We start from the raw sequence: 24,394 nt of genomic DNA, 5'->3' as shown, positions 1-24,394 counted from the left end.
GGTTGACTGCCAGTCTATCAATAGTCTTCAGTAAGAAGAAAAATGCCTCTTTCAAGTATCTTATTTGCAAGAAATGCTCCTTACTTTCTGCAAACGTTTAACGGGACAGTGGCAGTTAGGTCATACATCCTTTTTATCCAGAATGAGGTGCATGTTCTTTGCCTGTATTAAGATTCTTTTCAGTTTAAACTTCCGTTGTGAGGTGAATCTCAACCTTTCCCAATCAGACTTCGTCATATATTCTCCTGCCCCCTCATGACAGCCATCCGAGACTGTGGCAGACTGATAGATATTGAGGTCAGTTCGATCTCATTTGCAGATTATCTGAATAGCAACAGTTTATTACTACATATTATTATTATTATTATTATTATTATTATTATCATCAATATTTATACCCTTCTGTCTGCTTGTGTCTGTATATGTGTGGATGGATATATATATATATATGTGTGTGTGTGTGTGTGTGTGTGTGTGTGTGTGTGTGTGTGTGTGTGTGTGTGTGTGCGCGCGCGCGCTAGTGTATACCTGTCCTTTTTTCCCCCTAAGGTAAGTCTTTCCGCTCCCGGGATTGGAATGACTCCTTACCCTCTCCCTTAAAACCCACATCCTTTCATCTTTCCCTCTCCTTCCCTCTTTCCTGATGAAGCAACCGTGGGTTGCGAAAGCTTGAATTTTGTGTATGTTTTTGTGTTTGTTTGTGTGTCTATCAACATACCAACGCTTTCGTTTGGTAAGTTACATCATCTTTGTTTTTAGATATATTTTTCCCACGTGGAATGTTTCCCTCTATTATATTCTATTCATTTAAATAGTTATTTGTGTTATGGAGGATAAGAATCTCTCGCTACATTTTTGTGTTTTGATAATTGAATTTGTGTAACAACATTGGAAAACTTTACCAAATCAATCTGCTTAGAACTATTGAACTGGGGACTTAAAAAGAATTTTGCTTTTATAGATTCTTCGAAATACGCAAAGGGAATTGTCAAATCTAACAGAGCGGCTTCAAGAAACGGAAAACAAACTTAGCAGGCTAAATCCAGCATACAGAGATAAATACGTCATCCCAGCTCAAGAGCATGCCCACAAATTGTATGAAAGAGTGAAAAACATGAGACGGTGAGTGTATCATTACCTTTATTTTGCAAGTGTGTTAAGACTTAAGCTTTAATGGAAGTAAAACAAAACTGTTAAATAAAAATCACTGTCACACCAATTACACCAATCTCTTTAAAAAAATTTACAGTCCTTGTGGTTTTTGCATTTATAGATTTTTATGTCTTTTGAACTGGCATCCAGCACATTAGTATGATTCAGTGTGAACTTGTTTCTAATTCAAGGTGATGAGATGTTGAACATTAATGGAGGCTAAGACAATGCAACAGAAAGCAATTATTTTATTTTTTACTGATTTATTTATCCTGGCAAAACAGGACCATTAGCTCCTCATTTACATTTTACCAGGCATTCTGTATATTTTACATTACGGTCTCACAACAGACAGGCCTTATAAAATGATTTATATGTGATAGGCGATGCAACATTCAGAAGTAAGTAAAACATAAAATAGTGGAAGGCAGAACAGTTACAGCAGAAATAAGCAGAATCTCTGTTAGTTCATGAAAAGTAGAACAAGTGGATTTACACCGAAGGCACTGGCAGCTGTGGTTATAAGGCAGAGACTAGGACTGGGAGGGAAAGGGAATGTGATCAAACCACAAATAATGGAGAGTGTGCATGGGGGGTGAGGGGAGGAAGTAGCATGACTTAATAGAGAAACAAAAATAGGAAGAAGCGTAACTGTAAGAAGACAGAGGCATTTGTTACTTTGTTTGACAGAGAGTGAGGTGGCCATTTGTTTTAGGGAAAAGTTTCAGCCATGACAAAAGGAAGTGCTCCTTTTTCTTAAATGCAAGAGGGCACTTAATTGTGTGCAGAGTAGAGGTTACCTTGTTACAGAGGTGTACATTGTGTACATTGGAAAGGGGGGGGGGGGATAGGAGATGGGGAGCTATTTCTTTTCTCATGTAAGCAAATTTCAGGCCATTTCTGCTAGTACAAATTATGTAGCTATAACATTTTCATGCTGATTGCTCATTACCATGCAAGGTGGTGTTTAAATAAGAGGAAGCACATCAAGCCACAGAAACACCACAATAAATAAATAAATAAATAAAAATGCAAAGTTTACCAATATATGGTGTCTCAATGTAAATGTGGTTGGCTACAAATGACACATGAATCGTAATATGATGGTTATGGTTGGAGGACTGTTCAATCTGCAAGACTACACAAGTTCAGCAGTCAACAGTTGTGGTGCTGTTGGTGTGTAAGCCCATCCACCACAGCAAGGTTGCACCACATCGGATGGGAACAATTGGTTTTTAATTGTCCTGAGGCCAAGATGGCATCAAAAGCAAAATCACATTAGTGTTTAATTGTCCTGAGTCCAAAAACAGCATAAAAAGCAAAATGACATCAATTTCTAATTGTCATGAAACTGGCACAAGACATGTTCAGTATGCTGTCCACCGTTTTCTGCCACAATTTGAAATTAGGAAACAGCATATTCCATAATAGATCAGTGTATCTTGGGGGTCACATTCTGAATGCATTGCACGTATGCCTTCAGTTAAGCTACATTCATAATTGGAGCACTGAACACATCTTTCAGATAACCCCACAACCGGAAGTCACACGGATTAAGATAATGTGATCTGGATGGCCAGGCTGCAGGGAAATGATGGCTAATAATTCTGAGTGGCAGCCACTGTACTGGCTATCCAGGATGTGGAGAACTGCTATTTTGCATAAAAAGGTTGGAATGATGTTGGTGCACAAAAGACCCTCATAGCATTTGCTAGTGATGGTACAGGTAACAGAACCTACAGGACTCATCTCCTTGAACAGATATGGCCATATGATAACCAATACCTTCAACCTGCACCACACAGTCACTTCTGCAGAATGAAGTGGTACGGGTTGATGTGCGTGTGGCTTTTCCATTGTCCATATCTGCAGTTCTGTATATTTACGTGTCCTTGGAGAGGGAAATGGTCTTTGTCTGCCCACAGAATGTTCCATGGCCATTCATTGTCCACATCTATGTGAGCAAAAAATTCCAGAACGAACATCTGCTGTGCTGACAGGTCAGAAGGAAGCAACTCCTGAACAAGGGTGATTTTGTATGGCTAGCAGTGCAGGATATCTTGTAGGATGGAAAGGAAAGAAAGGAATACTGAGACTGAATTTAGGTTCTTTGGTCTCAGTAATCCTTTCTTTACTCTCTTTAATTTTCTATATCTATTATTTTCTGACCTGTGTATTTTCTCTCGCTCCACATCTCTAACCACTCTTATTAACTCGTGCGCGATGTTATGTCTGTAATCTCTGTCTTGGATATTACCCTGTCTTCCAGCATCAAGCTCTCAGGTTTACAAATCTCATCTGGAGCAGTCTCTAACAACCAGTCTTTCTTTCTCATCCAGTCCGATAAGTCTCCCCTAACCTGGGATTCTAGGTGACTTTTTCAAATCCTCCCTATTTCCTAAAATTCAGTTACAGTATATTTTCAAAAATTGATTAATTTTATTGATAATAATTTATCATGGCAGTTTCCCACAATCTAACAAACTAGCATTAACATTCTTATCTAAAAAACTAAAGGAAAGGTGGGTGAATCTCCATCTACCACCCTATCTACTTGCTCTGACATGTGACAAAAGTTCTTGTGCACATTTATAATAATTGCTTGTGCTGTAGTGTCCACATTTTCTCAGATAGATATAATTTTGTCAGAGGCTTCAATGTAACAGATGGAAAATGTGCAGGTCTTACATATGACAAAATTATTGTGCAGATTTATGATAATTGCCTAAAATGTAGTGTGCATATTTCATCAAATAAGTGTGGTTTTGTCAAAGGCTTCAGTGCAACAGATAATATGCAGCTTGGCTGTTTATATAAAACATGTTTTATTTATTTTTATTTTATTTATTTATTTATCTACAAATTCCATAAATCCTGTTATGCGTATGACACTAGGATGTGGAACGACTTGAGTAATATATGTTCACAGACCATGGTATCAATTAGTTTACAAGAGCAGAACTAGACATAAATTACATAAGACTTGCAAAAATAATAATGAACTAAAATAAAGTCATAAAATAATAATGAACTAAAATAAAGTCATAGGAATAATACATTATGCAAAGTTAATCACATTGCAAAAGCCTCTTTGTAAGTATATGGTTACAAATGGGAACAAAAAGAACATAAACAAACAACAGTAAATATAAATACATACAAAGACTACTTTTCTCTGTTTAAGTATTCATCAAGTGAGTAAAATGTTTTCTCGATTAAATATGTCTTTAGAATGTTTTTGAATGATGCACTGTTACTACGTAGACTACGTACATTCATGATGCCTGTGTGTACTGTATCCAAAATCTCTACTGTAAAATTCCAAGTACCATTGGCTACCTAGGTGATATTTTACTTCCTATTCCAATTAATGTTGGTATGCATCAAGTGTCCATGGCATCTCTCTTACTCATTCCGTTTATGGGCAAGGTGGTGCAGACATTCAGACATCCCACCCTCGGGCCATGTAATTTACTGATGATGTGTTTCTCACCAAATATACCCACCAAAGACCTCAAAAGCTAGACCCTGAGCAACAAAAAGGATTTGAAAATAAAGTATTTACATAATTGTTCAATCTTACATTGTATTAATAATTTAACTGGACAGATAAAAAATCTCCTTCCCAAGTGTTGGGGACTGCATCAGACAATCAGTTTTTCCTTCTCATCCCATGCAGTAAGCCTCCCGTGACATGCTGTTCTGGGTGACTGTCCCGAAATCTACCCTTTTTCCTAGACCTGTCCAGTCCTTTTTCCTCACCCCTGTCTTCCTTCCCCTTCAACCCTTCTGCCTGAAGGAGGAGCCACTGGCTTGCCAAGTACAACCGTCTTTTATGTGTGTGTTCTGCCGCCACTTGGTGAGTAGATTTTTTATCTATCCAGTTAAATTATTTTGTCTGTAATTGATTGTTTTCATTGTTACATTGTATTAAATGATACATACGAGGTGTGATCAAAAATTAACGGAAGTTTTTATTGTTCTTAAAGAATCTTTATTTATTCATCAACATCAACTTTGTCCCCTTCAAAGTACTCCCTTTCAGATATAACACACTCGTGCCAACAGTTCCTCCAATCTTAGAAACACTTCTGGAACACGTTTCCTGTTATCGTTTTCAGCTGCTTCACCGATTCTGTTTTTATCTCATAAATGGTGGCAAAATTATGTCCTTTCATGGTTCTCCTCGGCCTCTGGAATAGAAAGAAGGCACAGGTGCCATATCTGGTGAATATGGTGCCAGAGGCAACATAAAAGTTTTGTTTTTTGCCAAGAAATCATGAACAAGCATTATCATCATGCAATTTCAGTGAGTAGTCTCACCACAATTCTGTTCGCGTTCTTTGGGTTGCTTCATGCAAATGGTGCGTAACTTCCTTATCAACTGTACAACTATTTGGCAGGAGCTCATCATGCACATCTCATTGTAATTGAAAAAAGCAGTGAGAAGAAACTTCGCATGTGATCGAACTTGTTGAATTTTTTTCGATCTTGACTCTTCAGCCAGTTTCTATTGGGCTGATTGGGCTTTGGTTTCGATGACATGCTTGTACACCCATGTTTCATCATTAGAAGCTCTGGATCATTGTCAGCTTGATTCAGCAATTCCTTAGCAATGTCTGTGCGACGTTTTTGTTAGAAATTCAACCATTTCAGAAAGTTGCTGCTACACTTTTCATTTCAAAAACATCTAAAAAAGTTGCTCAGCCTGAGCCAAAGGATATGCTGACACCATCAGCAGCCTCTGACGGTGATTCAGAAATTTTCCAGAACCATTTTCTTTACATCTTCCACATTGCCATCAGTAATTGATGTGCTAGGGCATCCAGGACAGTCATCATCTTCAGTGTCTTCTTGATCCTCTTTGAGATGTTTATACCACTCGCAAACTTTTGTCTTATCCATAATAGATTCACCAGAAGCCACAATTAATATTACGATTGATGTGCCACACTTTATTCCATTTTTCTAGCTAAATTTAATGCAAATTCTGTGATTCATCTTTTTCAGAAGTAAAAATTTACTGAGCACTTGAAAACAAATAAAACCTTTTTGACTGTCAACAATAAACTAAATATTCAAATCAGCTGAAAATCCAAACATACATCAGCTACAAGTGTACCAACAAGATAAAAAAAAATTGAAAATTGGATGTTTAAAGCCACTGAGATTAAAAAATTCCATTAAAAAATGATACACCATGAAGGAATTATCTGAATGGGATGAAATCAGTAGATGTGATGTACATATACAGGCAAACAAATACAACAGTTTCAGAAAAAAATTGATGGTATATCCAAGAGAAAAGAGCTTCACAAATTGAGGAAGCTAGTAATGCGTTGGTACAACTCCGACCCTTATGCAAGCAGTTATTCGGCTTGGCATTGGTTGAGTTGTTGGATGCCCTCCTGAGGGCTGTTGTGTCAGTTCTGTCTCAAAATCCCAAGGTAGTTGGAGGGCCCTGCCCGTAATGATTGAAATAAAAAATGGTCCTGTTGTCACCATTAGTCATTTAGAGACTAGAACTTTATTTTTAAAAACGTAGAATCTGTTGACAGACTGTTTCAGAATCCAGACTTTCTTTTGCTGAGAATATTAAGTCTATCTGGCTGTTCCAAAATTCTTGTATATTGGAGGTTTTCTAGTATCTTCGAAAAAACAGTCGGGAGAGAAACTGGCCTGTAATTTGTAACTTTGATGTTTTTACCTTTTTAGCAGAGGGGCTTCACAACAACATGTTTGAGTCTGTCAAGACACAGATCCTTGTTGTAATGATGTAATGAAAATGTGACTTAGTAAATAATATATAGAACCACAGCACTGTTTCAGCAAATTGTTACAGATATTATTTACTCCAGTAAAATTTTTATTCGTAGGAGAGATGATTGTTCATTCAATTTCAGGTACTGTGACAGGGTTTTTATCAATATTTCTGAGGATAGCATTTTCCATAAGACTCAAGGCTTCATTAACAGAGCTCTTGCAGGCTGTTTGTTCTAATACTGATAAGAAGTGTTTATTGAAAATATTGGCTGTTTTCAGGAGGGCATAAAAGATTTACTTCGTGTTTGATTTTGTAGCCTTCACAAGTTCTTTTCATCTTCTGTTTTCCTTCTAACAATATTCCAAACAATGTTCATCTTATTATTAGAGATACTCGTTTCTCATTCATAATGTAATGTTGGTGATTTTTGTATCAACTTCTTTACGATCTGTATACATTTTATAATGACCAATTTTTGTTGTGTCCTTAGACATTCTGACTCAAGTCTAAAATTTTCCCTTTATTTTGCACAACTGTTTAATTCCCTGTGTGATCCAGGGTTTGTTTCTAACAAACTTTTTTGAAAAAGTTTCTTCAAAGAAGGATGAGAATTCATTTATGAATATAAAACTTTTCTTAAGTGACCATTCATGGTTCTTAAGTATTTTGAAAAAAGTGTGTTTGCACCATCAGCTTTACAATTGTACATTTATTCTCTACCAGTTTCAGTAATCACAACCACCTTTGCAGAACAAAAAAAAGTATACATCAGTGGCAAGCAAATATGCTTTTTGTAGAAAATTTATGAGTATGTTAAATTTAGTGTTAACCTCATCCACTCTGTATACCGGGCTCCAGTCCACATTCTCTACTTTACATTTAAAGATTTCCAGTGAGTCTCTGGTCATTAATCTTATAGATTTCCAGGTGGGGATTGCTTTCTTGAGAGGCGTTACATTATGCAGAGTGAGGAGTTGTCCATCATGGCTAGATATCCCATTCAAGACAGGGATGATAGTGAAGCTATGGCACATAGTTGCGTGTATAAATATATTGTCTATCAAAGTCTGACTTGCAGATATGATCCTAGTAGGATATTTGGCTACTAATATAAGATAATATGAATTCATCAGATGTTGAAGCTCTATTTTGTTGTTGCTTTCAGCTGAAAAGTTTACACCGAAATCCTCAAGTACAATAATTTCATTATTTTTAGAAAATAAAGCAGGAAACAATAATTCTATTTGAACCAGAAAGACCGTAAAGTTAGCTCCAGGTGCCCTGTAAATTGTTACTAACATTAGTGTTGTACAACCATCTGTTACTTCTACTGCACATGCTGCAAACTGTTGCTCTAAACTGTATTTCCTTACATCTAAAGATCTAAATATTTCTATAATAGAGGGAAACATTCCACGTGGGAAAAATATATCTAAAAAGAAAGATGATGAAACTTACCAAACAAAAGCGCTGGCAGGTCGATAGACACACAAACAAACACAAACATACACACAAAATTCTAGCTTTCGCAACCAATGGTTGCCTCGTCAGGAAAGAGGGAAGGAGAAGGAAAGACAAAAGGATATGGGTTTTAAGGGAGAGGGTAAGGAGTCATTCCAATCCCGGGAGCGGAAAGACTTACCTTAGGGGGAAAAAAGGACAGGTATACACTCGCACACACACACATATCCATCCACACATACACAGACACAAGCAGACATTGGTTGCGAAAGCTAGAATTTTGTGTGTATGTTTGTGTTTGTTTGTGTGTCTATCGACCTGCCAGCGCTTTTGTTTGGTAAGTTTCATCATCTTTCTTTTTAGATCTAAATATTTCATTATTTTTAATAAATGTAGCTACACCACCTCTTATCTTGTTGTACCACAGTAGTAGTAGTAATGTTATAATGTAATAAGTCAATGCCATTCGTAGTATGGTGTTCTGAAAAGCATAATACTTTAGCATTGTTTATGTGATTTCTTTTTCTTATGTTTTCTGATAACTTATCTACTTTGCTGCTAAGTTCTTTATATTTTGGTGGATGTCTGTAGTTGCTCAGGGACTGTTGAATAAGTAGAGCATCCAATGGTATTCTTTTAATGTATTTTTTGATACTTTCACCATGAAGCAGAATCAGTGTATTTATGTTTTGTGGAATAAAGAGAAAACATACCCAGTTATTGTTGTAGAAGTCAAGTCAATACATCAATCCTGGCTGATGTTATCCATGCTTGCTGAAAAAATGTTCATCAATTAGTTTGTGGAATATGTTTTAAATAATTCTGGATACTTATTACAGAATAAACCAATTTGATCACCTGTGTTCTTATCATTGTCCATTCTTATAGAATGTTGAATGCCACACTGGAAGATGCAAGTTTCGCTCTTAGGGCAAGTAACGCGTACAGGGATATTGTTACTGCACTGAAAAGAGCAGAAGAAGCTGCAGTGAATGCAACAATTGCAGCAGATGCAGCTTATGGAAAGGTATGTTTTATCTGTTTCCCTTGTTTTTGAGACAGATGTAAATAATAATGTATTTAAAATTCCTCCCACGTTCTCTTTTAGTGTGTCAAATACTTTCCCTATTGTTTTTTGTTCACTGATCAGCCTGCACACTTGAGCTGTAACAACCATTGTAATGTCACACATAGTTTTCTATCTAGATTTTTACTTCAGCAAACACAAAAAGACAAAAAATGAGTTTATTTGAAGGTTCTTCTTCCTTTGCAAGAAAACCTGGTGCTTTGTCCTGTTTTTGTTCACTCAGTTCACTCCAGAGCTTACAACTATATTCTAAATACGTTGTGTAGACTAAACACTGATGAGACAAAATGTAAACATGTGACATACATAGCAACATCAGTATGGGACCACTTCATGGCCCTGTTTCAGTACTTGTGGATGGATATCATGGGTATAATGGTTTCAACTACTTATTTTGCACATTTCGCACACACTGTTAGAAAATGGCACAGTGAACATCTTTTGGATGACATTATGTTAGGCATAATCATTGGAAAATTAGAGGCCAATCAACCAGTATGAGATATTATATTAATTGGCAAATGAGAGAGTAGTCACGACCAGTACAAGATGTCACCAGTGGTGTCATTTAAGAGCAGTGGACAAGATTTCAGGAGGAAAGAACTATTTGACAACAATGTATTCAAGGTCAGCCATCTGCAGCACTCTAACAGCATGATCATTATCTGTCTTAAATGCCACCTGACATTCTTTAATATACATGGTACCCATTTTTCATGTTACACAAAATTGCAGGATGTATTTTAGTGCACATGTTATTTCCATGCCTGATGTTGGTTTGTGTATCTCAGACACAGCCTAAATAATGGTCATACATCTGTAATGAACAGGACATTCCATCATATTTGTCACAAATTCATGAAATAATGGAAAGGCAACCATTATTGTTGTGAACTGGTGTGTGGTGCACAGAAACACATAACAGAAAATGGGTAACATTAACTTTCAAGCTCTTTCTCCTTTTCTAGTAAGAGCACACACAGTCACATACACATCCATACAGAAACTCAAACATACATGCTTGTGGTAACCACTACCATGACGTATACATTTGGGTGTCTGTGCAGTTGTGAGTGTGAATGTGTGTACTCTTACCAGAAAAGGAACAATTATATATTTTTGTACACACACACACACACACACACACACACACACACACACACACACACTTCAGGCTGCTATAGGTAAGTGGCTGCCTTTCCCTTATTTTATGTATTTTTATTTTTGTTGCAAATCCCTTAGACTTATTAAGTAGATCAGTATCTTTCTATTTATAGTTACCATTTCTCATGTGTCATGCATTATTGAAAGGTTTATCCTGGAATACTTGAAGACTCACTTCTTGAACAATCAAACATTGCTAAGGCTGATTCAACTCGTTTAATCAGTCGAGCAAGTCAACAGCTAAAACGTGTTGGAGAACTGCAAAGAAAGTTTGATGATGAAAATAAAGCAGTTGATCTACTGAGGGAAACTGTAAGATCAGCAGCAGAGGAAGATAATGCCATTTCCCGGGAACTGCAAAAATTTAATACTGATAAAGGTGATTACTGTATTTCATTATTATTTCACACTTGAAATAATTTTTTTTCAACTGCAAAAATTTATGACTGATAAAGGCTACTATTTCATCTCATTATTTCAGTCTTGAAATAATAAATTTAATCCACAATGTTAAAGGCACTGTTTTTAAAGTAATAACACAGACAATTTTTGTTGCATAATTTAAGTGTTTTAGCAACTCTAATGTACTTACATGAACAATTTCTGTAAGAATTTCATTGGCTACCTTATTAAACTGGTACATCTACCTGAAATTATTTTTAATTGGCTCATCTTGTACAAGAAGAGGTCAGGAGGAAGATTTCTGTTGAAGGCAGCAGATACTGTTCTGAGCTACATAGTTTTTACAACTTGTTTTGGAAAAATTTAGATTGTCAGTGTCCACTCCAGTATCTTACTTGCATCTGAGATTAAACTGACTGACATTCAGATTCTGCTGTACATGATACATAACAAAGACTACTTTTCATGTGTAATATCAAAATTTCTCCTTGTTTGAGCATTGTGATTACGTTGAACAGAAATTAATGCTATCCTTCCTTTTTCAGATATGCAGTGGATGTTGCTTATTACTTCTACTGTTCATATATAACTTCATTTCTGTATACTAATTAATTATCTACTTATATTCTTCAAGTGAAGTGATTTTTGTCTGTTACTTGCTGTCTGTATAAAAAATCAATATTTGTATCTTTCTCTCTCCATTTGCTTCTCAATGTTGTACTGAATGAGCTGGTACAGTCGACTTGTATTTGGGAGGAAAACGGCTCACATCCCCATACAGGCATCCTGATGCAGTGTTTCCCTGATTTACGTGAATCACTTTAGGCTAATGCTGTAATGGTTCCTTCTACAAGACCGACAATGATTTCCTTCTCTCTGCTTGTCCAACTGAGTTAGTGTCCCATAACTAACCATCTTTATATTGCTAGAGCTTTAAAATTGTTTCATTTCTCTTGAAGTCCCATTTGTAAATCCTCTTTATTCTGTGAGTGTGTGAGAGTTGTCTTTGCGTGTGTGTTTGTCATCGAATTTTGAGGAAGGCCTTACTGCCCAAAGCTATATTTGTGACAGTCTTTTTGTTGTGCCTATCTGCAACTTAGCATCTCTGCTATATGGTGAGTAGCAACTTTCCTTTGCACCATATTGTTACATTCCATGCTGAATTTTTCCATTATTTGATTTTTATCTGATGGTTTTTCTTCAATAATGATCCATTGCTGTTTCCCTTTGTTAGTCTTTTTTCTTTTGTAACAATTATTCTTTTGTGTTTGATGTTGTTATTCATTTGTTCCCTTAACCCTTTGATTGTGCACATCTACTAACAGTAGTTCTCTGTAGTAGGCTTCTGTTAGTAGTAGCTTACTACACCTACTTGCCCAGTGTTTTTCAATGTTATACGCACAGCTGCACAAAAACAAAACATTTTCATATTTCCGTTAACAATATTTGAAACTCTTCTGCTAAGGCCTCGTCACATTCACATCATCTGTCATTGTAAAGTGGTAGCATTTAGTGTATAAATTTTTGTTTTTCTATATAGATATATATGGTATTTCTATGTAAATATTTATTGTGTGTTCTTGTTTTTCTGACATGTTCTTTATACTGGAGATTTCCTCACTACGGGCTGTTGAAATGAAAAGTTGTTCTAATGTAATGTAATTCAATCAAAGGCCTCATTTCTACATCCTTTTACGCACACATCACACTTACCAAAAAGATCTAAGTATGGCACAATGGTGAAAATGATATGAAGGTACTGTTTCTCATTGAAAATGTCTCATTTTGTACAATACATAATTTAATGCATTCGGGAGGACGACGGTTCAATCCCGCGTCCGGCCATCCTGATTTAGGTTTTCCGTGATTTCCCTAAATCACTCCAGGCAAATGCCGGGATGGTTCCTCTGAAAGGGCATGGCCGACTTCCTTCCCAATCCTTCCCTAATCCGATGAGACCGATGACCACGCTGTCTGGTCTCCTTCCCCAAACCAACCAACCATAATTTAATGAAAATTGACACCAATACAAATTACATTCAAATTGCAGAAGTTCATGATCTGTTAAGAAAAGGAGGAGAATGATGAATCGCTGAACGTTGTTCCTGATAAAACAAATAATTTTTGCTAATGAACATAAATAGGCAAAATAGTGTATGAAACTTGCGGAAATTACAAATCTACAACTAATGAGCCTGCTTCATAATGTCTCAGAAAGCAGTAATTCCTCGTAGAATAGAATATTTAATTCTGTCTGCAGTAATGGAGAGGAAAGTGAACATCTGGTCTTTGTCAGTAAAACATACATAGAGATGCTCCATAGCCTGCAAGTCTGATGATTTGTAGAGCATCTAATGTTTTGAAACTCATTGAATTGCACTGCCTAACAAAACTATTAGGGTACATTGAACAATGATTGCTTATAAGACAGTTTCCTTGTTACAAAATATCGTGTTTACTGATCATGCACTTTTATTTCTTCCCTTGACTACATAGTCTGAAATTACATGATTAACTACTCAGTTAAAAGTTTTGCAGATAATTCCGGTGACATATCAGTATTCATACATGGAATCAAAGGAATTGTTATGAAGTGCAAGTATCCAGTCGTTTTAATGCTAGTTCTGTTTTGCCAGCTACTATACTATAAGTTAGATGGTCATTTCAGGTTCTCGGATCAACATTCACCAGTCATTATACAGAGAGCAAAATCAGATCACATACAAAGTATAAATACTTCAGCTATCAAAATTTTAACAGTAAATTTCCGAAGCATTTGTTAGAAAGTACCTGAATTACAGTGCCCTCTAGGAAAGTTGTCATGATCACATGATTCTCAGAACCAAGAGCTGTCTGAAACTTGGAGTAAAAAGCCCTAAAATATTTAGGGGACATGGAACGTTTATCAAAAAGACAGATTAGACCCATAGGAGGAGGAGTGTTTATTGCAGTCGGCGAAAATGTTGTCTCTTGAAGTGATTGGTGTGTGCATAAAAAGTCTAGATGAAATCAATTTAATCACTGAATCTTTTTACTGGCAACCAATTCTGTAATGATAGCTTTAGAATTATTCGAAGAAAATCTATGCTCAGAAGCATGGAAATACCCAGATTATGCAGTATTAATTGAAGGAAACTTTAACCTACCGAGTATAGAATGTGATGTCCATGGATTCAGTGCAAGTGGTGCAGAAAGGCAGTATTGTGAAGTCCTTTTGAACATGTTTTCCGAAAGCTGTCTTGAGGAGCCACCTTGACAGCGTACATCCAATGGAAATATTTTAGATCTTGTAGCTTCAAACAGGCCTGACCTAATTGTCAGAGTCAGTATAGAGACAGGAATTAACAATCATGATGTCATTACTGTGATTACAATTACTAAAGTTAAGAAATTTATCAAGAAGGCTATGAGATTATTTTTGGTAGAAAGAGCAGATAAGTCACTGTTAGCTTCCCACTTACTAAATGAATGGGTATTATTAAGTTTCAGTATGATGGGTGTAGAGTAATTATGGACAAAGTTTAAACAGAGTTCTGTTCTGAAAAAGTAGATTAAGGACTGAAAATACCCATTGTGCTTTAATAACAAAATTTGGAAGAAGAAGCAGAGAGTGTTGCGCTCGCAGTTCAAAAAAGAATGTGCAAATGAGAAGATAGGCAGAAGTTGGTAGAAATTCATGCATCTGTAAAAAGATCAATATGCAAAGCATTCAATAACTACCACGGTCATACCTTGCAGAGAACCTGAAAAAATTGTGGTCTTATGTAAAATTGCTAAGCGGGTAAAACTCTTCTCTCCAGCCACTCATTAACCAGTCTGTTTTGGCAATAGAAGACAAAGAATAGCTGAGGTTTTAAATCTCGCAATTAAGAAATCATTCATGCAGGAGTTTTGCATATATATTTTTGTATACATAAATGATCTGACTGAGAAGGTGAACAGCAATCTGCAGCTGGTAACTGATGCTGCTGTGGTCTACAGGAAGGTGTCATCATTGAGTTACTGTAGGAGGATACAATATGATTCATTCGACCGGTTCTAGAACATTTGTCAAGTGTGTGGGCACCGTACCAGATGGGAATAACAGGGGGTATTGAATGTATACAGAGAAAGGCAGCACAAATGATCACAGCTTTGTTTGATCCAAGGGAGAGTGTTACAGAGATACTGAAGGAACTGAACTAGAAGACTCTTGAAGACTGATGTAAAACTATCCTGAGAAAGTCTATTAACAAAGTTTCAGGAACCTGCTTTAAATGATGACTCTAGGAACATACTACAATCCCCTATGCATCATGAGGATAAGATTAGAATAATTACTGCGTGTACAGAGAGGCATTCAAACAGTCATTCTACCCATGCTCAATATGTGAACGGTATGGGAGTAAATCCTAATAACTTGTACAATGGGACGTATCCTCTGCCATGCGCCTCACATTGGTTTGCAGAGTGTAGATGTAGATGTAGGAGGATCTTACAAATGTACCATCATTTGACTGTCATACAGACCCCTATATGAAAGACATAGTAATAAGCATCCCTGGCATAGAGAAGCAACAGAAAGAGTTGAAAACAAATAAGCCACCAGGTCCAGATGAAATCCCAGTTCAGTTTTACAGAGTGTGCTCTACGGGATTGGTCCCTTACTTAGCTTGTATTTGTAGGAATTCTCTCACCCAATGCAAAGTCCCAAGTGACTGGAAAAAGCACAGGTGACTTTTATATGTAAGAAAGTTAAAACAATGGACCCACAAAAATTCAGGCCCATCTAGTTAACATTGGTATACTGCAGAAGCCGTGAACATATTCTCAGTGCAAATATTATAAAATTCCTCGATACGGAAGTGCTTCTATCCACAAATCAGCATGGACTTAGAAAACGTCTCCTGTGCAAAACTCAGCCTGTCCAATTCCCACATGATATCCTGTGAATCGTGGACAGAGGGCAACAGGCAGATTCCATATTCTTAGGTTTCTGGAAGGTGTTTGCATATGCAGACTGCTAATGAAGATCCAAGTATACAGAACATGTTCCCAGGTATGTGGGTGGCTCTAAGACTTCTTAAGTAAAAGAACCCAATATGCTGGCCGTGATCGTGAGTGTTCATCAGGGGCAAGGGTATCATCAGGAGCGCCCTAGGAAAGTGTGATAGGACTGCTCTTTTCTCTGTTACACATAAATGATCTGACGGAGAGGGTGAACAGCAATCTGGAGCTGTTGGAGGTGTCATCGTTGAGTTACTGTAGGAGGATACAAGATGACACAATTTCTAATTGGCGTGATGTTTGACAGCTCGCTCTAAATGGAGAAAATGTAAGTTAATGCAGATAAGTAGGAAATGCAATACCAAGATTTTCAAATACAGCATTAATAGGTTAATGCTTGAGATAGTCACATCGATTAAATATCTAGGCATAATGTTGCAAAAGGGGATATGAAAAGGAACAAGCACATAAGGATGGTGATAGGGAAGGCGAATGGTCGACTTCCGTTAATTGCAAGGATTGCAGGAAAGTGTGGTTCATCTGTAAAGGAGAGCACATATAGAACACTAGTGTAACCCATTCTTGAATACTGCCTGACTGTTTGGGTTCCCCACCAGGTTGGTCTAAAGGAAGACATTGAAGTATTTCAAAGACACCATGCTAGGTTTGTTACTCGTAGGTTCTATCAGCACTCGAGTATTACTGAGATGCTTTATGAACTCAAGTGGTCCTGGAGGGAAGATGACATTATTTGTTGGGAACACTGTTGAGAAAGTTTGGAGAACTGGCATTTGAAGCTGACTGCAGAACAGTCCTACCACCACCAATGTACATTTCACGTAAGGACCGCAAAGATATGATAAGAGAAATCAGGCTCATATAAAAGTATTTTTTCCTTGCTGGTAGTGGTACAAGCTATCCTCTGCCACACACTGTACAGTGGCTTGTGGAGTATGTACATATTGATAGACTGTGTAGGCGATACTTTCTTTTTAAGGGAGCTATACTCAGACCCCTTGATGGACCTGGCTTTGAAGTTTAGGCCACTGTCCAGTTGGCCGCACTTTCAAATTCAAGTGCTACTGGTTACACCGCTGCATTTTCTACAGCCGCCACTGTGACATAAGGGCACAACCAGGAACAATTATGCCACTGCCAATGAGATACAAGCATCTGATCTCCGCAGCTCCAGTGGCGTGTGTACTAAAGTTTGAACATTCATCCACTGACCGTTGTTTTTTTTAAATAAAAGTTACAGGCTTTCACAGTGGCCAGAGCTCAACAGCTTCTGAAAAAAGACTTTGTATTGAAGAGTGACAGATTTATAAATCATTTGTATGTGTATACATTTGTACATTCATCTGCTGTTAGCAGCTGACATTTCAACTACAGCAACAAAGTTATGTATTATTTTTACTATTTGATGTTAGATGTAGAATAAATTAATATCTGAATTCTTTGTTCGTGAACATCATCTGTTCCTCTCTCTTGTATCCACTAAAGGACCACACTTTGTGCAGGGAAGTTATAACACTCTTCACCCATTTCAAAATAAGAAAAGAAAACATCAGGCAACGCTTAACACATACTAAAGTGGAGTACACAAAACATTTTTTAATGGCTACTACAACTGCTTGTTGAGGTTGGCAGTGCAATAAGTGAGGAAGTAGAGGTTTGAGCTCCACAACAATAGTGTAAAACGCTCCCACCTAAACTGCCACGTTAAATAAGTGTAGAAACTTGGTTTCACATGCTCATTACTGTATTTGTAAAAGCCCTAGTGTTCATTAAGACTGTTTGACTTAATGTCCCCTAATCTTAATCACCAAGGATCGATTTTCGTCCACTGTTGCTATTTTTGTAAGTTTATGAAAGGTTTGTACTTTCACCACCATTCAGTACTGATGCAACTAATGCACTTGCAGCCTTTGGCATATATGCTCCAGTCAACTGCACCCATATTAACTTAGTTCTCTCTGAAAGTCAGACAGTTCATGCAATGGGAACTGACATATAACTCATACGTGATATACTAATTTCTTTATAAGCATTAAGGAACTACAGTTATAGAGCAGTCTTATCAAATCATAAAGATTTATAAACAAGCATTCAGTTCATTGTGAAATGTCTGTAGACTGCTCATTTCAAATAAGCAATTTTTGTACAGAACTGTCATGTACAATTGTCTTGAAAACGCCCTGACAGTAAAGCCTATGTAAATTTACCAATCTCATACCTGTAATACATTACCATTAAGACAAATGTGTATAAATCAGCTCATAAAGCATTTTCAGCAATGCATTGAAATGAAATGTCGTGTGGCGAGGGCCTCCCGTCGGGTAGACTGTTCGCCTGGTGCAAGTCTTTCGATTTGACGCCACTTCGGCGACTTGCGTGTCGATGGGGGTGAAATGATGATGATTGGGACAACACAACACCCAGTCCCTGAGCGGAGAAAATCTCCGACCCAGCCGGAAATCGAACCCAGGCCCTTTGGATTGACAGTCTGTCGCACTGACCACTCAGCTACCGGGGGCGGACAGCAATGCATTGACATTCACTGTTAACCTCTGTAGCTGAGTGGTCGAGGTAGGTAACTGCCTTGCGCAGGTCTTGAGCTCAATTCCCGGTACTGTTTTTGGTGAGAGGGCTAGTACAGGTTGCAGTTAGCTTCTTGATGCCAATGGAGGTTGTTGTATTGTGATTTATTCGCCTCATAACATACGAGGTGTACAACTTTGCTTGTGCCGTTTTTTCCCCACATTTGAGGCTTTAATGAAACAAATTGGTTACACATGTATCATTCCAAAGTATTTTCCATCGCTGGCCACTACTTGCTCCCATCTTTTGGGCAGTGTACGAATCCTGCGTCAAAAAAATTGTTCATCTTTTGAAGCGATCCACGAATCGATCTAATTTGTGACTTCTTCATGAGATTGGAAGTGTTGGTGAGCCAGGTCATGGGCCATTGATCTAAACAGGTGATAGTCAGAGTGAACAATGTCTGCGGTAGGACTTCTCATTTTAACGTTTCCAAGTACGTTTTGACCTCTTTCGCAACTTGGGGTCGAGCATTGCCGAGCTGCAAAACCATTTTATCGTGCCTCTCGCTGTATTGTGGCTGTTTGTCTTTTAATGCTCTGCTCAAATGCATTGATTGCATTTGATAACGAGCACCTGTGATTGTTTCACTTGGGTTTAACACCTCATAGTATACGACGCCGAGCTGGTCCCACCAAATGCAGAGCATGATCTTGGAACCGTGAATATTCGGTTTGGACGTCGACGTGGAAGCATGCTGGGATACACCCATGATTTTTTACATGTAGGTTTATCATAATGAAAGCATTTTTTGTCCCCAGTCACAATGCGATGCAGAAATCCCTTCCATTTTTGCCTCTGAAGCGACTGTTCACAAACACTCATACGCCGTTCAACGTCTCTTGGTTTCAGCTTGCACGGGACCCAACTTCCTTCTTTCTGAATCATGCCCATAGCCTTGAGACATTTTGAAATGGCTTGCTGTGTCACTCCCACTAATCGTGCCAATTCTTCTTGAGTTTGGCGCGAGTCTTCACTCAGCAATGTCTCCAATTCTGCATCATCAAAAACATTCTCTCTTTCACCACTATGCCAGTCTATGATGTTAAAATCACCGTTCTTGAAGCGTTGAAACCACTCATGACACGTTCTTAAACTAATAGCATCCTTACCATACATACCTGAGAACATTCGATGAGACTCAGCCGCTGTTTTCTTCACATTGAAACGAAACAGTAACACCTCCCGTAAATGACGAGAATTAGGCTCGTAAACTGACATTTTCAATCAAGAACAACTTCATGATGCAGGCACAAATCAACTAATGTATTAATGTGGTTATGTTGACCGAGGTCCAAGCTAACTTCCTGACATCTGCGATCTGTTTCTTTCAACCGCTACTTACCGTTGTCGCCACATTTGGCAAAAGGCGGAAGCAAATTTGTACACCTTGTACATAAGATAATCATTTGATTAGAGTACAGGAGACACATCAAAATATGGTTTTTACAATTTCATAAACTAAAACTATGGTTGAAAAGATGATTTAAACATTAATTTAATTTTTAGTGAAAATATACCTTCACATATTTACGTAATAAGATGAACTACATCCTGCTCAAATATTCAATTCATCATTCATGAATTCTTCAACTGAGTAGTAGCATCACTGATGTAGAGTATCATGCAGCTTTCTTTTCAGTGAATCTAGTTTCATACTCAGAATGATCTTGGCTTTTTAGTTTGTTTGAAATTTTCATTCCCATATACTGGAGAGTTTGAGCATATAATTTTAAAAAAATGAGCAGACAGCATAAAATTTTCTTTATTTCTTGTATTCTAAGTGTGATCAAAGCAGTTCCCCTGGCATAATTCTAAATTGTTATGTAAAAAATTTGTAGTATCATAGATATATAGGAAGGGAATTGTTAATAATTTCAGATTTCAAATAATGGGCGACATGATTTTCTTGTATGTAGGGTGCACATCTGGATTAAGGATGGAAAAGATCTGCCATGGTTTAATAACAAAATGCTTAGGCAGCAGAGATTGTTGTGCTTTCAGATCAAGAAATAACGTGGAAATGTCAACTGCCAAAGTTACTAGAAACCTGTGCATCCCCCAAAAATAGGTGCTTGAAATGTACAACTTCCACCATCATACATTTTCAAAGGACAGTGTTGAGAATCCAAAAAAATTCTGCTCATATGGAAAATCATAAGCTGATCAAAAATTTCTACCCAAACACTTGTTGATCAGTCTGGCACAGTAGTAGAAAACAGAAAAGGAAAGCTGAAGTTTTAATCTTGGACTTAGGAGGGTTGTACAGACATTCCTCTGTTTGATCATCACACAGATTTCCCTATGAAGGATGTAGAAAGAGGCATCCCTGGCACTGAGAAGCGATTGAAAGAGATGAAAACAAATAAGTCGCCAGAATGGAAAGGAATCCCAATTAAATTTCACTGAGGTCAGTCTATGGCATTGGCCACTTACTTAGTCTGCATTTGTAGCAAATCTCTTGCCCGCCACAGAGTTCCAGCCAAATGGAAAAAAGTGCAGGTAACTCCTGTGTATAGGAAGGGAGTGACTAAGGCCTCCTGTCGGGTAGACTATTCGCTGGATGCAAGTCTTCAGATTTGACGCCACTTCGGCAACTTGCGCGTCGATGGGATTGAAATAATGATGATTAGGAAAACACAACACCCAGTCCCTGAACGGAGAAAATCTCCGGCACAGCTGGGAATCGAACCCGGGCCCTTAGGATTGACATTCTGTTGCACTGACCACTCAGCTACTGGGGGCAGACTATAGGAAGGGTAAAAGAATAGACCTGCAAAATTACAGACCCATATTCTAATCATCGGTATGCTGCAGGACTCTTAAACATAGTATGCTGCAGAATTCTTGAACATATCCTAAGTTTGAATATCATAAATAGGGTTTGAATATCATAAATCTGCAATCTATCTGGACCCTCCCCTCCTCCACCAGCTTTCCTGAACTGTGCAGATGAGAGTTATCCTCAGGAAACATTCTCTGCTAGTGAAATTACTCTGGTCTCAACCTACGGCAACCTACTGTTCTCACACCCTCTACTACTTTCTGCCCCCTCTGTCCTATCACCTCCTCCTAATTCATGTCCCCTTACTATCATTGTGCCTCACTGTCTGCCAACACATTCACTGGTCTTTTCTCCTTCTCTGCTCCTCTCCTTTTCTGCTCCCCATTCCTCCCCCAGAGCGTACCAGTGTTGTGCCTGGCAGCATTGTCTTGCTTCCATCTGGTCCCTGGATACTCCGCTAGACAGCGTTTCTCTCTCCCTCCATGGGTACCGTGCTATCCCTTCCCCTCCCCCTCTCCCTCTCCCTTCCCCACCCCACTCCAGATTGCTGCTTTTGTTCAGTGCAACAGTTGCATCCTGGCTGCAGCAACTGGGGGTAGCAGTCTTGTAGGTGAGATGCGCCTGCTTGTGTGACTGTGTGTGTGTGTGTGTGTGTGTGTGTGTGTGTGTGTGTGTGTGTGTGTGTGTTTTCCTTGCTTTTCCGAAGAAGGCTTTGGCTGAAAGCTCTGTGTGCAGCAGTCTTTTCATTGTGCCTGTCTGCAACTCAGTGTGTCATCTTTACAATGAGTGACAATCTATCATAATGATTGTGTACATGTTTATTCTGTAGTGAGGAAACACCAGTGACATAATGATAATATTATTTTATAAATACTTGATTTGTGATTTCAAATGGAAATTTTTGCTATTGGATTTGTGTCATTCCTCCCTGTGTCCTATCATAGGTAAAATATCAATAACAAAAATAATAATAATAATAAATAATGTTTGAGCTAGCTGCAAATCATTAACTGTGCCTTCATTTTGAGCATCTTTTGTAGCTGATATTGCCGTATGTTTCAGTTGCTGTTTCTGTGAACAATACTGTGGAAAAGCTAGGGAAAGTAATGAAAACTGTCAATGGTGCACAATCCAAAGCTGAAAAGGTGGCATTTAAAGTGAGGTCTGAACTGAGACCTCAACTTGAACAAATTGACACAGACCTACAATTGTCAAAGATTGAAGAAAATAGTAAGTATAGGATCTTTTTCTCTAATACACATGGAGAATACTGTTGTTAATTAAGTCCTCTCTCCCCCACCCACCTTCCCCTACTCACTTCATTTCCTTTTCATTTTTTTTTTCACTTCTGTAGAGAAAGTACTAACTTGAACAGATTGTGTTTCTTCCATTTTCACATTGCTAATTCCCCAGTTTAAGCATAAGTCTTCTAATGTCTTTTTGTTTTGTCATATCATTTTCAGTGTCCATCATATTTCCTGTATCTAACCATACCACCTATGTTCACATAATTATAATTTGTCTCATAATGCGTGTATACATCTGCCACTGCCTGGTCATTTGTTTGAACTGTGCTTTCCATACGCTCCTGACTTACATTTTCTCCTTGGTTACACAGAAGACACTTTGGTTGCTCAGACATTTCTTGTGTGATAGTGTACTGCAGTATGACATGCAAATTTAGATATATATTACATGTAACTGGTCATGCTTGTTGTAGTATATTAATTCACATAATCTATTTTAATAACCTTGTTCTGTAGTTCACTGTTTATAAACATCATTAATAGTCAATGTTATTCTATAATGAAACTTATGTGTCAGTATTATTATTAGGAGGTTGAATATTCAACAGTTACAGCTTAGTACCTGCCAACACACTTTATGGTAATATTTCCATAAAAGTAGGAATGCCTTTCAAGATTCTAGGCTCCATCATTGGGGTGCCAATGTTCAATTCATCTTACCAAAACTACTAAATAATGCATAACAGCTATCTTAATACAAAATATATAACAACGAAGATAATCAGTTATTGATAATGTAATGTAAATGGATAGATAAAAGAAATTACTCATCAAGCAGCAGCAGGGGAACACACACTCAAAAGGATTTAACTTTTACAAACTTTTGCAGCCAGTGGCGTCTTCTTCTGGCAGTAGAGTTAAGGGGAGCGAAGAGGGTGAAAAACAAAGGACTGGGGAGGTTTAGGGAGAGGGATACAGCTTAGAAAAGTCACCTAAAACCCCAGGTCAGGGGAGACTTACTGGACGGGATGAGAAGGAAAGTGTCTCTGAAGAAGAATTTGTCCAAAAGGTAGCAAAATTTTCAGTATTGTTAGTGTTATATATACGAGGGCGGTTCAGAAAGTAACCTCCGATTGGTCACAGTGCGGGTTGTGGGGGGAGTAGCGACGCCATCTGTGCCTTCACGCACTCAACAGGTCAGTCGGCATCAAGCCGTGGTCGAGTGAACGTCGTACCTGCGCTAGTTTAGTTTTTGTGGCAGTTTGAAATGTGTGCTCCAATAGAAAACCCCGCCAAATGTGAAGTGTGTGCTGTCATAAGGTTTTTTACAGCCAAAGGATATTCTGCAGCAGCTATTCATCGTGAGCTTTGTGCCGTGTACGGACCAAGAGTTATGAGTGAAGGAGTTGTCCGTGAATGGGTACGTTTATTTAAAAGTGGACGAGAAAACGTTCATGAAGAAGAGAGGAGTGGTAGACCATCATTGGTGACTGACGAACTCGTTCAGACAGTTGATGCAAAAGTTCATGAAAATCGACGTTCCTCAATGTCGGAGTTGTCTACTGGTTTTCCACAGATTTCTAAGACTCTCTTGTACGAGATAGTGACAGCAAGATTGGGTTACCGTAAGTTCTGTGCACGATGGGTGCCCAAAATTCTTACCGACCACCACAAAACTCAAAGAATGGCCTCTGCATTAGACTTTCTGTCACGTTATGAGGACGAAGGAGAACCATTGTTAAACA

General features: G+C 38.0%; 1 protein-coding gene across 1 annotated transcript in view; it reads left to right on the top strand.

Moving 5' to 3' along the window:
* Window positions 1–24,394, top strand: part of LOC126485073 (laminin subunit alpha-1) — a 715,911-nt gene that overhangs the window by 592,780 nt on the left and 98,737 nt on the right. Inside the window, exons 30-33 of the mRNA XM_050108676.1 lie at window positions 962–1,122; window positions 9,266–9,404; window positions 10,776–11,007; window positions 22,465–22,632. Of these exons, the coding sequence (XP_049964633.1) occupies window positions 962–1,122; window positions 9,266–9,404; window positions 10,776–11,007; window positions 22,465–22,632 (700 nt within the window). The remainder of the gene's footprint in view (window positions 1–961; window positions 1,123–9,265; window positions 9,405–10,775; window positions 11,008–22,464; window positions 22,633–24,394) is intronic.

This window comes from Schistocerca serialis, chromosome 6, assembly GCF_023864345.2.
Source record: "Schistocerca serialis cubense isolate TAMUIC-IGC-003099 chromosome 6, iqSchSeri2.2, whole genome shotgun sequence".
Taxonomy (NCBI): domain Eukaryota; kingdom Metazoa; phylum Arthropoda; class Insecta; order Orthoptera; family Acrididae; genus Schistocerca; species Schistocerca serialis.
This window is presented reverse-complemented; position numbering and strand designations above follow the sequence as displayed.